This window comes from Argiope bruennichi, chromosome 11 (genome assembly GCF_947563725.1).
Source record: "Argiope bruennichi chromosome 11, qqArgBrue1.1, whole genome shotgun sequence".
In the NCBI taxonomy this organism is placed as follows: domain Eukaryota; kingdom Metazoa; phylum Arthropoda; class Arachnida; order Araneae; family Araneidae; genus Argiope; species Argiope bruennichi.
Window position 1 is genome coordinate 54,147,066 of NC_079161.1, and position 15,521 is coordinate 54,162,586.

At 30.8% G+C, this 15,521-nt stretch overlaps 1 protein-coding gene across 1 annotated transcript in view; it reads left to right on the plus strand.

Moving 5' to 3' along the window:
* LOC129957695 (E3 ubiquitin-protein ligase HERC2-like) overlaps nt 1-15,521 on the plus strand; it is a 169,474-nt gene that overhangs the window by 123,145 nt on the left and 30,808 nt on the right. Inside the window, exons 63-70 of the mRNA XM_056070153.1 lie at nt 1,788-1,895; nt 1,993-2,280; nt 4,264-4,403; nt 5,827-5,952; nt 8,287-8,558; nt 11,049-11,247; nt 13,016-13,408; nt 14,872-15,125. Coding sequence (XP_055926128.1) covers nt 1,788-1,895; nt 1,993-2,280; nt 4,264-4,403; nt 5,827-5,952; nt 8,287-8,558; nt 11,049-11,247; nt 13,016-13,408; nt 14,872-15,125 — 1,780 coding nt within the window. The remainder of the gene's footprint in view (nt 1-1,787; nt 1,896-1,992; nt 2,281-4,263; nt 4,404-5,826; nt 5,953-8,286; nt 8,559-11,048; nt 11,248-13,015; nt 13,409-14,871; nt 15,126-15,521) is intronic.

Genomic DNA, 15,521 nt, shown 5'->3' on the forward strand with positions numbered 1-15,521 from the left:
TCTCATTAAGGTAACTAATTCATCCTTTATAAGCAGTTGGCATTGCATTCATATTCCAAATTGTTTTTTGCTGTATTTTGAGTGTGAATTGTCCAAACTGCCCTAGCTGTCATTCATAGGTCTTGAAAACCAGATGTGTTAGTTAATTTATTCTTTAAATACTATTTGCCACTTGATTCAGTTTAAATGGAGCTGAGCCAAGGTACTTGTGGTCCTTGAAAACTCTTTGATTTCTATTTTAATGCACTTGATTTTTCACTGAGTTCTTGAAAAACAGGTGGAATGTTCATTCATTGTTTTTTGGGAAAGAAAAGAAAGTCTATTGGTGACCTAATTTTTCTTGAAAATTCCACAAACAGAAAAATGATTTCAATGCTACTAATTACAGTTTTTTCTTTCTATGTAATTTGGTAGAATGACGGAAGAAATAAGATTACCATCATAAGTGCCATGAAGCCTTCGAGAGACTAGCACTGGGAGTACTTAGCCATTAATTAGGCTTTTAGTACCTTTTAATAGTGTAATATTAAAATGTCTCATAATGCTCAAGTGCAGAGCTGAAATTATCTTTAAAGTATGCAAAAAATTATTATTCATATAACTTTTGCAAGGGAATTGTAAATTTTTTCAGATAAATGCTCCCAGACTGCAAGAGTACTGAAAAGTTGTCTTGTAAGACAGAAAAAAAAAATGTTATGTAATTTCATTTAGCATTGCTCGATGTAGGTTTTAATATCTTGTGTATATATAGTCTACATCTTGTGTATATATAGTCTACATCTTGTGTATATATAGTCTACATCTTGTGTATATATAGTCTACATCTTGTGTATATATAGTCTACATCTTGTGTATATATAGTCTATATATAGTCTACATCTTGTGTATATATAGTCTACATCTTGTGCATATATAGTCTACATCTTGTGCATATATAGTCTAATGTTTGACGAAGCATTCAAGAAATCTTTGCTGATGCAACTAATGAATTTACACATTCAAATTTTAAAACAAATAAAAAAACAGATGAAAAAAAAAGTTTAAACCTTCTTCGGTTTTCATGAGCCATGTCTACAACCGAAGATAATTTATGAAAATTACATAATTCTGCACTAAGATTGGGTGTGAAAAAGACTTTTATCTATCATAATGGTTAATTCATCAACAAATTTCAAATTTTTTGACTTACTGAATGATGAACTTTAACCAACGGACGCCTGTCAAATTCTGTGCCAAATCCAATTATGGAGTAACTGTTTATCGGTCTGTACTTTCAGAAACATATGAACACGATAATTCAAAAACGCAATGAATTAAATATATTAATATTAAATATTGAATTTGGTATCTGATTTTGTGACTGCAAGTGTAGCATTTTAACAAAATTATGTTTCAATCGATTGGGAAAAACGCATATAAATTAACCGCAATATCTATTAACCGCATGTCAGGGCTTAATCGCCGAATAATGCACCAAGGATGACACGATAGATTCTGTAAAAATGCTAAATTTATGCCAAAGGTTAATATTTTAAATATTATTAACGCCTACTAACTAATGTACACCAATACAATGCAAGGCGTTCTCTGGCATGACAAGTTTTTAGTGAGTGTGTGAGAAAGTTTTGTGGAGACCACTTCCACTGTTTTTTTTTTTTCTTTGTTTTTTTTTTAAATTAAAACTGAGCAACCTTTGGCCGTGATATCTTGGTCAAAAAAAGTTGGTATTTGAAAAAAAAAATACCTTCGTTGTTATGAATCATTAATAGCCCGTTCTTATCTAACAGGTGCCGTTTATCTAAGAGTAGAATTTGATCGCCAATGCTCAACTGAACGTCGGCACGATCCACTTACTATCATGGATGGCACTGGAAAAATAATTGCAATTAGATCAGGTATGTGAAAATCTTACATTCATACTCATAAAATATTTCCTCTCTCGTGTAAAGAATTATTATTTTAATTTTTTTATTATTTAAAAAAAAATTTCAGGTCGCGAATGGCCCGAATGGTGTGTGGACCTTCATATACCAGGAAACGAGCTGCGATGGAAATTTGTCAGTGATGGATCAGTAAATGGTTGGGGCTGGCGTTTTACTGTATATCCAATCATGCCTCAAAATAGCGACAAAGACATGTCTGATCGATCTGTCATGTCTGGACCTTCCATTGAATTGGTTACTTCACTTCTTGAGAAACAGATTAATTTTACTTCTGATGTCAATGCATTATCAAGACTTGCAGCTGCACTTGCATCCTGTGCACAGCTGGGAGCACTTGGTAAGAAAAGTCTTATTCTTAATAATATCTTTTAAACTGAGCTTCGCACGGCAGGTTTTCTGGTAAAATTCTGCTTTTTTTAGAGAATATTTAGATACGAATCACATGCCGGTTACATATAAATATTTTTCAATCTTATCTACATACAAACTGGTCATTTAAATAAAATAAAAAAAAAAACCTCAGGAATGTATTTAGTGTAACATGTTCAAAACAATCTGTTATATTATAGTATTTATTTTACAGTTTATCTATCATTACTAAAATTTTGAATTTACACTCAGTTTTACCATGGTGAAATCGGTTCCGAGATGGTACTATATGATTTTGTCGACCATGAGAGCAGATAGAAAAAGGCTCTTATTGTTAATTATTAAAAAAAAATTTTGTTTTCTTTGTGTTTATAAAACAGATAGATAGCAAAGGCCTTAGTCCTATATAGATAAATTAAAAAGCAAAAATATTAAATCCATAAGTAAATTAATGTATAATTAAAAAATAAAGCAAAAAGCGCTACTCGAACGGAGGGCCCGCAACACACGCGCCATACATGTTGTTCTGACCACACTTCGATGCGAAAGTTGAATATACTTATTCTAATGGTTAGTTATAAAATTTTGTATGTGTGTGTGTAAAATCGCATTTTTTCAGAAAAGACTTCTATATAGATAAATTTAAAAAGCATAAGCTTATATATATATAAAATTTGATCCTCATCATTGGAGCCGTTTCTTAGATACATGAAATAGATAAATTTATAAATATATACAAGAATTGCCCATTTAAAGTTATAAGATTTTCTATATTAATGCCCATTCTAATTAAGGCTCATTTGTTAGTTTCTAAGCAGATAAAAGTATATAATTCCAATAAGAAAAAATCCTCTATATGACCTAAAAATTTTTAATTTGTGTTGTTTGGATTGGTAGATTTTTGACTAAGCAAACTAGGCAGTTGCCTAGTACTGCTCTGAAACTGATTAAGAATGTCATTAATCTAGTTGCAAAATAAATAAATTTATTAAAACACAAATTCGATTAAATTATAAAATATTTGAATAATATTAATTTCTGTTCAAGTATTATTAATCAGATTCATGACTGTTTCATTATATTCACTTAGTTATCTTAATAGATATAAATGCCGAGTCCTTTTATAAATGATACTTATAAAATGAATGTTCTATTGTCCTGAGTCATCTATATTTATAAAAGAGGTTTGTGCACATGTGTGCAATGTCCCGACAAATTCATTGTATTTACAACCATGAGATATGGCATGATATGATGAATCCATATGCCTCCAAGTCATGATTGTATATAGAATATTTTGTGTTTTTGATTATATGGTCTGGGGCTATATATGCCTAAGTCTAGCCTGGTTGTTTCAGTTATTAAATGTTCTACAGAAAATATTTATGAGAAATTTTTATACAAATTCATAGTTTTAATAGTTATAGTTAGAAATATAATCTTCATACTAATTAAACAGCAAAAATTCCACTCTTCTTCCTGAGTTATGAAAATTTACTTTTTATTAGTTTATTCCAATTAATGACTAGTGCAAGTATCACACTTTGACTGCCACATTGTCCTCAAAGCTGCCATTGAAATGGTTTTAAATATTGATTTAGGAAGTTTTCTAATTTGATTGGCTTTAATTGAAAAAAAAATTGATTTTTAGGTTAGGTTCTGTAGTTTTTTAATGTTATGCACTCAAAATATTTTATTAATTGTGATTGTTAGAGTTCAGGATTTTTTTGAAAAATACTTTACGAAACTTAAACAATATTCTTCATTTAATTTTTTTTTCTAGTTGGAAAAAATATGCTTATCTGTAATGATTTAAAGATTAGAGTGAACTTTCTGTGTATAAAAAAATGATAAAATTTGTATAGTATTTATTTTGTTTGTTTTAACTGATGACAGACATTGAAGTAGTTCGCTGTGTGTTGTGTTGAGTGTTAAGATTTTTTTTTTTCAGCATCTAGTCATAGAATGTGGGCATTGAATAAACTTCGCCAGCTGAAATCTTCAGTATTGGGAGATAAAATGAGTATAGTCACAATTATGTCAGAATCATCTGATGATTCACCTAGTGATACTCAGGTTAATGTTAGTCAGGTTTGTATGCATTTCATTTCAAGATTTCTATAGTTCTTTTCATATTATTTAAAAAGTTTTGTGAATGATTGTAATAATAATGATTCTTTCAGTCTCCTTTTCACTGCATGATATGTTTATGGCCCAAAAAGTATTATTTGCTTTTTAAAAATGAATAAAGAAACACTGGAAAGAATTTTCTAAGCTTAGAGTGTTCGACACATGTAAATCATAAACATAATCTTTTGAAAAAATTATAAATATTCAGTTATGCTATCAGAATATTTCTTTTGTGAAGTGTGATTTATACTGACATCATAAATGCATTATTTTCTATCACCCATAGTTACAAAAAAAAAAAATATTTATTCAAGCATAAAATATATAATTTCTATATTTAAAAATATATAATGTATAGCAGTTTTGTGTTAGGTTTTGTAAATGATGCAATAATATAAAATTCAACTGTTAACAGAAAAATCTGCAAAATATTGAAAATATTTGTGACCTTATACTGGCATACTGATGTACTTTTCAATCAATCCTTTTGCCTTTTTTGAAAAAAAAAAGTAAACTTTTTTTCAAAATTCAAACAATTAATAAATAATTAATTGTTAATTAAATTATTTATAACTTTTTGATTTAAAGAAAAGTTTTTAATGAAGAAATCCTAATGAAATAATTGATAATTTTTAATAAACTTAAAATTGTAACAATAAAATTGCTTTTTTTTTTTCCATCGCTTACTTTCATCATCACCTTACTTTCATAATTTTATCTTCTCCTTCAGAGAGAAAAATAATCTTTGAAGGAAAAGTTCCCTGTTTTTGTCAATTTTTAATTGAAATTTTTGCATGAATGGTCTACTAGGACTTAGTTGTAAAATCTTGGCTTGAAGTTCAAAAATATGATTTCTCTAACTATCCATTGTGTACATTAAATCTGACCTCATGAGCTAAACGTTTTTCCATTCATGTGATGCAGAAGTGAAAGAAATGGAGTGTCATCTCAAGTGCTGTCCTTGTTATATGACTTGGGTTCAATTAAGAGATTCCAAAATAGTTCTTGTGTTCCTTCCAAACAGTATGTTAATATAACTAAATTAGATCTTTATAAATAATTGAATTTAAAAAATGAATGCCTTAACCCTAAGTTGAAATGAAGTAAACAGTAATGAAATAACTAGATTGTTTGTATTTGATGGTAAGAAACAGATTTACGTGTTTTATAAATAAGAAGAAATCAGTTTACAGCTCCATTTTGAAGTCTTGGATACTTCTACATAACAGACTCAAATATATCTCTATGAACAGATCAAGATTAAGATTCAGCTTTTTCTTCAATATAATTACTACTGATTTTTTTTTTAGTATTTACGAATATAATATACAAAAATAAAATTTTATCATATTTAAAATTTTTTTCATAATTTTTTTTCTTTCAGCCTCTATTTGGAGACGCACTTGTTAGTCTTGTAAGGGATTTACCTGGAACAATCTTGCGTCAGTATGAATACGAAGATGCTATATTAAGAGCTGGTAAACACCTAATGCATAGTGATTTCTTTAAGGTAATTTTAAATATATTTATTTTGATCTTTTTAGTTTCTAAATCATTAATTAACTGGTATATCCTTGAATTTGAATCTTCAATTTAACTTTAAGTTTAGAATTAACAGCTTTCAAATTCAAAGGTATTAACTGGTATCAACAATGTAATTTATCTTATACATAAGTAGATTGTCATCCTGTACATATCAAATTTCAAAATTATTGCAATTATTTTTATTTATTAAAAATGACCCATATCCCAGTTTTTACTCAAAATAAGTTAATAGAGTCTAACAGTTGTTATAGCGAGATAGTAAACCCTGAGGTTTGGAGATTTTTTGTATATTATTTGGAATTAGATTCCTTCAGATGTTTGTATTGTTGATTTGGTGCTTATTAATTGTGCTTTCAAGAGTTAATTACCTTCAAAAACTGTTATATAGAAGTTTGCAGAGTGGGATCCCTGATCAAATGTCATTGTTGCAATTCTAAAGTATTCATTTGATTTAATCTTTGTCGCTTCAAAATGAATTCATAAAATTATGAGTTAAACATTCTAAATTCAGATACTTGAGACTATTAAATTTATCATTCATTTGCATAATTTGGAATATAGGAAAGCTGAAGAAACATTGAATTTTCATAGGTATTGTATTAAATATTGTACAATCTGTAGTGTACAGCATTATAATCAGCTGTGTTAGCTAGTGACAAACTTGTAAAATTTTGTTTTTTCTCAAAAATTTATCTTATTTCTTTAACTAAGAATCCTAAGCTTGTATTGAGTTTTATGGAGTATAACTTTAGGGAAAGGTGCTACCAAATTTCTATCCATTCTTGGATTTGCAACCCATAGGGGACAAAAGTTTATCTGATTGTTCAATGTAAATATTAGAAATTGAAATAATTAAATAGAAATAGAAAAAATAGCCATCATTATAAAAGCATTTTTCCCAAATAGCTGCATAAAATCAATCTTTCTTATTTATTTTATTGTAAGCAAATTTCAGCTAAAAATAGGGTTGTGGCAGTAATGTAACTATGTGTAGACTAATATTGAAAATGACAAGAAATCCATTATCTAAGGAGACAGTTCTAAATAGTTACAATTAAATAAACATATAGACAGTGTTATTGTTCTTTCTTCGAAGGATGAAATATAAATTAAAATATTATAAAGAAAAATCACCTCAGGAAAACTACTTTTATAATTCATTATAGTGACCAATGACTGAACTTCATCGCGATATATTGTCCAACACATATCGATATTTTTCATCGCGATATCATTATTTATTTATAGCTATTATAAGTTATAAATAGAATCCTTTAACATACTGACGAATCAGAACGACTCCAAATAAGAGATTTATTGTATATGAAAGTTTCAATAAAAATAGTTAAATAACTGTATTAAAACCTCTTTAATAAAGTGTATCAGTGCCAAAGCAATATCTGCATGTTGCAATTTATCGTATTGCGTTTTTATTATAATTTTTAAAATTTTACCTTTTTTTATTCTGTTTTTAAAAAAACCCAGTTTTTGTTGTTTCTTTCCCCTCCCTTCATAAAAAAAGAAAACAACTTAAGGTTTAATTTAACAAGCGAAATCGCGATTTATCGTGAGCCACCAAATGAAAGCGGAAGTATAACGGAATTTCTTCTTTTTATGCGAGTATGTTGAATGTGAAAATGCGAATAAAATTGTGCATTCAATCTGAATGAATCCTTTTTGCTTTTATTTCTGAAGATAAATATTTAGCGATTAAACAAAGAACAATCAACCTTCTGATAACCGCAATCATTTTTCCATAATGGTATCATTCAGTTAGGAAACAGAAAGCAGTTTATTCCAAAATGGCATACTTAAAACAAGTATTTTTATATATTAAAACATGACAGTATAGATAGAAATACTAACAAAAATTCTGTATGAAGGTGAAAAAGAATGAAGAACAACAAAAATAAACACTTACGACACCAAAACGAAAGTGGAAAAGCAAACCAATTGTGAATATGGATTTACTGTACCGTGATTCATCGTGTACATTATTCATGATCATGGTATCGATATATTTCGAAAAATGGCATAAAATAATCGATTTTTTTTCGATAAATCGAAAATTGGCACAGCCTTATTGGCGAACTTAATTTTCTAAGTGCAGTATCTTAATTATTTATTTGGAGCCCCATATTACCTAATTATGCCATGGATTCATGGAGACTTTTTACACATAAAAATGCGGACAATACAAAAATTAAAATTGTTTTCTCATAAAGAAGTTTGATCTTGATTTTTTTTTATTTCATTTCTTCTATCAATAGGGTAATCATTTTTTATTTATTTATTGTAGGTCCTTGTTGCATTAGCCTGTGATTTGAGTTTAGACAGCATACCCTCGTGCAGTGAAAGTCATAAATGGTTATGGTTTAGAAGATACTGCATGGCTTCTCGAGTGTCTACTTCATTGAGTGAGAGAACTGCTCTTCCACCAGCTTTCTGTGAAGAAGTGAGGAGAAAGATTCGAGAAATGTGTTCAGAAGATGAAGAGGTGACCGCTGAGCATGAAGATCATAAATTGTTTAAGCAGGAACATGACGAGCAATTAATTTTGTGGGTGAACAGGTAATAGAAATACTGCATTACATTTTTGTGTCTTTTTTTTATATTTTTTCATTTATGTTATTAAAAATTTCAATTTTCACTTTGTAACTAATTTATGATGAAAGAATCCACAGAAATAGATACATGGTTATGATTATATAACTAACTGGAAGACTAAGCTTCGCTCGGCACTTTTTGTAAAATCGTGTTTGTATGAAAAAAATATTTAGATAGATCACATACTGATTATATATGAACATTTTTTCAGTCTTGGATATATATGAACTGGTCATTTAAATTAAAATTAAAAAAAATGTGAATGTATAATTTAACATGCTATTCGAAACAATCTACAATGACAGTATTCATTTTACAGTTTATCAATCATTACTTATATTTTTCAACTTAACTCAGTTTTTACTATGGGGAAATCGGATCTGAAATGGTGTTATATGACATTGTCAACATGTGAGCAAAGAGAAAAGGGCTCTAGTAGTTAGTTATAAAAAAAATGTTTCTTGCGTGCGTGCGTGCAAAATTGCTTTTTTTTTCAGTAAAAGCATCTATGTAGATAAACTTAAAAAGCAAAAATGTTAAATATAAATATGTAAGTAAAAAAATAAATCAAAAATCTCGATTCGAACCGAGGATCCACAACATTGTCTTTCATGTTGTTCTAACCAGTATACACCTCTGCCCACACTTCAAAATGGTTTTTTTTTTTTTTTTTTTCCTTTTCTTTTTGCATTGAACTGTTTTTAATTCTAGCTCTAATTTGTTTACATTTCAATTCCTCGATTCTTTTTGGTCTTCTTAAAAAATTTATTTACTTCTTTTATTCTGTTTTTTTAATGTTTAATTTCATAATTTATTGATTATTTATTGATTTATATCATTAAATTAAGTAAAAGCAATTTTTTTTAATGTTAGCCTGTATATAAAAAAATTTTTGGTGCCTGTGACAAAAGCTCATTTTGTGTTTCATACATAAGAAGTATAGCTAACTTTTCTTACTGTCATTAGGAATAGTCTCCAAAAAACTTTTTCACATACTCTTTAATAAAATTATTCTTCTTCTCTCCTCTGCTTAAAATTGTAGACCTTAGGCAGAATCATAAATGCCATAAGTGTTCAGATTTTCATTTTTAGAGCCCTACACATGAGAGTTGTTTGCTTTGTAATCTAGTACAGGAAACCAATTCTTGTATTAATTGCAGTGCATTGGGGAGCAGTATTTACTTAACATTGATCATTGTGTATAAATCTATTGCTTTTACTAAATCCTGTGTCGATCTTCGACAATTAATTGCAGTTAATACCCAACTACCAGAAAACTGAATACGTATATTAGATGCCTTTTTTTGGCCGATGGAAACCAAAATTTGGCACAGAACTGTAATTGTTGTTTCAAAATTACTTACCAAATTTCATCGATTTAAATCATTGCATTGTTGAGTTACTGTGTTTATATTGTGCGGGTTGAGGTTCGAACTCGCAACGTTAAGGTTCATAGCCGAGTAACATAACCACTAGACAAAATAGTACTCTCTTCTCCGGAAGTTATCTGGCTTATAATGTTACCACCACAACAGTCCCCCACCAGTGAGTCGGTAGAGTTTTATCGCGCCAGTTATGGCGAGCGACGAACGTGATTATCGCGCCAGGCGTTATGGCGGGCGACGAACGTTGTTATCGCGCCAAGTGTTATGGCGGGCGACGGCGAGCGTGTGTGAGTGGTTGCTGCCGGTAGATGGAGCCACGACAGCTGAATGAAGGATGCTGTTGTTTAGAACCAGGGTCACCAATGTGCGGGTTGAGGTTCGAACTTCAACCCGCACATTGGTGACCCGGACGTGATTTGAACACGCAAATTACCACCACAATATGCAAGCAAAAGTACAGGTGGTCAGTTAGTTTGGATGGATTTAGTTTCAAATTTGATACTGAAACAGGCACAGTTCCAAAACTGCGTTGTTTTTTTTTAATAAGAAGGTATAAAATTTGGATATTTATCAAAATTTCAAGTTTGAATTTTTTTACAATTCTCTTTGCATACTTTGTATATGACAGGATAAAAAATGGTTTCATTTATAAATATACTGTATAGTTTGATTTCAAAAATCAAGAAGAAGAGCTTATTTTTATTTTAATAATTACCAAATCTTGAATACATTCATTACTATGGACACAATAATTTGTCTTCTGAAAATGTGCATTTAATGCTAATTGTTGTCTTATGTACCAGTTTAAATAAGTTGAATTTGCTAAGAAATACTTGCAAAATGTGTTCATTTTTTTAAAAAAATTTTTAGTATATCATTGACTAAACCAAACAAAGTTACTCTTTTGCTTTTTCTAGAGTTTGTATCTAATCTAAATACTGCAAAAATGTGCTAATGATTAAACAATTAATATGCAATATGCACAAATTCATCTTAATTTTTTTCTTTATATATATATAATAATAATGTGGATATTTTAAATTGAAAATTTGTGTTTGTTTTATTGAAGGAAACCGGATGAGTGGGCTGTGTCCTGGGGTGGAAGTGGAACCATCTACGGCTGGGGTCATAATCATCGTGGTCAGCTAGGAGGAGTAGAAGGAGCAAAAGTAAAATTACCAACTCCCTGTGATGCTATAACCAATTTAAGGCCACTCCAGATAGTAGGCGGAGAACAGACCTTGTTTATCGTAACAACAGAAATGAAGGTAAATCTGTGTCTTCAAGGCAATTTATAGATGCATTATTAATATATCAGTCTTAAATTTTAATTTTTTTGTGAGGTCGCGGTGGCTTGGTGGTAAGGTCTCGGCTCCGGAACAGAGGGTTTCATGTTCGAGACTGATTCCACCGAAGAACTGCCATGTAAGCGGGTCTGGTGCATGTTAAATCTGTTAGGGCCGAATGTCCTCTGGTGTGGTGTGGAAGTTTGGAGAAGGGGTGCCAGCTCAGGTGCCATCCTGATCATCTGACTGTGGTTCAAAATTATGAGGTCCATCCCCAGATAGCCCTAGTGTTGCCTTAAAACAGGATGTTAACATAACTAAACTGAACTTAAATTTTAGTTATGTAAATTTTTTTCATGTTTATGCAGTCTCCAAAATTCTTGTATATGTTAATAGATGATAGCAATAAGAAAAAAAGCCATATCAACTTTTTTTTATATTGGAATTTTATTATATTTTTTTAAAAATTGAAAAATCATACTTCGTTATCTTTATTTATATTTTTACTTTTGGAGCTGATAAATTATTTATCCAATTAGAAATAAAGTTTATTTCTAATTAAATTAAAAATATCTGCAAATGTGTCATTGACTTATCGGATTATGTCAGCCCTGCTACCAGATTACATCAATTTGCAGACCATTTTAGATTAAAGGCTTCTGATCAAAGCTGGAAGTTACCAGACTGTAAAAGGTGATACTGAGGTACATGTTCTATTAGAGTCAATTATGAAATTATGTATACAGAATATTTTATTCATAAAATTTTATTATAAAAATATTACACTCTGTGTGATTTCAAATAGTTTCAGATATCATTTGTATTGGACCTAGCTGAATTAAAAAGGATTTTTAAAATAATGTAATAGCCTGTAGCAGCAAGACATTTGTTGAAAAAAATGTCAGTTAATTTAAGTGCGAAAAACTGCTTTAATGTCAAGAAAATGGTTATGGTTGGAAGGAACAATAAAGAAGGGACATAATTCTCGTCTTTTATCCAGGGCCATCAAGTCTGTTACCATTTTGTGACCAGCAAGTTTATTGAAGTAGAGATGTGTATGGTCTATACCATTTGTCAGTAATTTTAGTTATTTGTTCATCCAAGATAGTTCAATGTATATCTGCCGTCATTATACTTTAACATGTGTTTATGACACAAAATTATAGTTTCGTTTAATTGCATGTTTTGTGACAAATCAGCAAGTGTTCATGTTATAGGATTGCAATAACTGTCACTTTATTGTGCAACAGTAATGATGTTAAATTTTTTTATTTGGCTCTTTGTAATCCAAAATTATCTATTTATCCTTTAAATTACTTGATTACTTTGCTTGAGTCTTTTGAAATTATGTAATTTCTCAATTTTGTATTTATATAATTTAAATCATAATTTAAAAATTGAGATCTATTCATAATAACAATAATCCCCCAAGTAACTAATTGTTTGAATGTGATAAATTTTATTTCTCGTCAGTGCACTTTAAAAATAAATAGGCTATTTTTAATAAGTCATCTTAACTTTATAATCTGAAGAACATTTTGTGGGGTAAATTTTAAAAAGTGCACATATAAATAAAAGTCGTGTCATTTAGAGCAGAACATGAAGAATGGGAAAGGTTGGTTTTGTCAGTTTGAGAGCTCAAAAAAAGAATTTTAGTAAATAATTTCACCTTTTAATACGAAAAATAGAAACGCTTAAGTTGATATTTATGAAATCTAATGTTGAAATTCTTTTCAATTTTGAATTTTAGGTGTATGCAACTGGCTATGGATCTGGTGGTCGACTGGGCATTGGTGGAGCAGATTCAGTCTCCACTCCCACACTGCTAGAAAGTATCCAAGACATTGCTATCAAGAAAGTTGCTGTGAATTCTGGTGGGAAGCATTGTTTGGCACTTACTATACACGGAGAAGTTTATTCTTGGGGCGAAGGAGATGATGGGAAGTTAGGACATGGCACCAGAAGCTCCTGTGATCGTCCCCAGAAGATAGAGAATATCAGTGACAAAGAAGTCATTGATATCGCATGTGGCGGAGCTCATAGTGCATGCATTACATCAACTGGAGAATTGTTTACGTGGGGCAAAGGCCGATATGGACGATTAGGCCATGGCGACAGTGAAGATCAGTTAAAACCGAAAAAAGTAAGTATTCAACCTTTGAATGTTAAAAGTTGTAATGTAATGAATGTGAGACGATTGAAATTTGGTACATAATCTTTGCATCAAATTTGCAGATTTCTATCAAATTTTAAGTAAAACTTGTTCAGAAGTCTGATTTCCCTTTTAACCCTTCAGATATTTATTTTATTGAACAATATATTTTATAACACTTTTTTAGTTGAATATAAACATATATTTTGGCGTTGAAATGATAAAAATAAATATCTACGTATAATGTAGAAGAAGAACATATCAAAGTTTGAAACAAAACCAATAACGAGTTGAACTGTCTGTCGGTTCATGTAATTTAAGAAACATGTTAACGCGATAATACAAAAATACAGTGATTTAAAATTATGAAATTAGGTATGGGAATTTGGGACTATCAATGCAGTTTTGTGTCAAATCTTTGTTTTAATCTATTGAGAAAAACATGTTGTAATGTCCTGATCTTGACTGATCAAATAAAGAAGCAGAATTTCCGGACAATTCTTTATTTTTCAGCTTATATACACAAAGAACACCTTGTTCTAATCTTGGTTAAATAAATAGTTATTTAATCATGCAGTCAAAATCGAAGGTTTTTCTTGAAACTCAGTTCTTCATCTCATCAACACGACCATTCCAGGGGTAGTTTCTCAGACTCCAAACTCGTGGGCGTAGTCCAACAGTTCCTGCAATTCGTTTCTTCTCTCTTCTAAAAAAAAAAAAAAATCTCCACGCTTTATTTCGGCGACAATCTCCGCCTCTTAATTTACATTGGTCATTTGAGCTCTCCTTCGGCCAATTGCATATGCCCTCGGTCGGCCATATGCTCTCTCAGCTGTGCCAGTGGGTCGTGGGAAGATTCTTTCACAAAGAGAAACATCTAGTATCCAGATGTTTGGACATCCCTTTCTCTTTGACGGTACTATCAATACCTCTGGGACGAGAAATTCCATATGTAGTCTTTCATTGTTGTCGCTAATGAACAGATGCGAGACCACCCAGGTGAAAAGATTCACCATCTGGCTATCTGGAGGAGTTTAGTAAGTAACAGCGACGACACAATGAATCAGTACAACACAATGTCTTATCAGTACTGGGAAACAGGGAATGTTACAGTGTCTAAAGCAGAAATTTGATTTTCGAATACTATTAACCGCATGCTAGAGATTAACCGCCAAATAACTCGCTAAGGATGGCATGATAGATTCAGTAAAAATTCGCTCTGAAGGTTAATATTTTCTAACTATTGTAATCTAATGTCATACAAGGTGTTATCTTTCATGACAAGTTTATTAGAGAGTATGCGAGAAAGTTTTGGAAGACCACTTCTGCTGTTTTCTAATCATTTAAATAAATGCATTCAAATTTATTTTAAAATATAAACTTTCATTTTTTTTTCTCCGTTATTTATTTTTTAAGCATGTAAATTAATATCTCCTCTGTATTTTTAATTTTAGGTCGAACTTCTAGCCAATTATAAAGTCATCGATGTTGCTTGCGGATCTGGCGATGCCCAGACGTTATGTATCACTAGCGGTAACATCGTATGGTCATGGGGTGATGGCGACTATGGAAAATTGGGTCGAGGAGGCAGTGATGGATGCAAGATCCCTGTAAGAATTGATGCCCTCACTGGCATGGGAGTCATAAAAGTAGAATGTGGATCTCAATTCTCTGTTGCTTTGACAAATTCTGGAAGTGTTTTCACTTGGTAAATATTTTTTTTTTAAATCTTAACATGGTTTTGCAATAAATGTCATTTGAAGTATAAAAATTTGAAGGGTTCAGGGAAAATATGTTTTCTTCCCTGTGGTAAGATCTCGGCTCCAGAACCGGAAGGTTGCAGCTTCGAGACCCGATTCCACCGAAGAATCATCGTGTTAAGCGGGTCTGTTAAATCCGTCGTGGGCAAAGGTCCACCCGCTGGAGTGATGCTGAATTTCAGAGAGGAAATGCCAGCTCGGGTGTCGTCCTCGGCATCTAACTGCAGTTCAAAATTGCGAGATCCGTCTCAAAATAGTGCTAGTGTTACTTCAAAACGGGACGTTAATGTAACTGAGCTGAAGTATAATAATTTGAAGAGAAAATCCAGGAAAAATATGTTGCA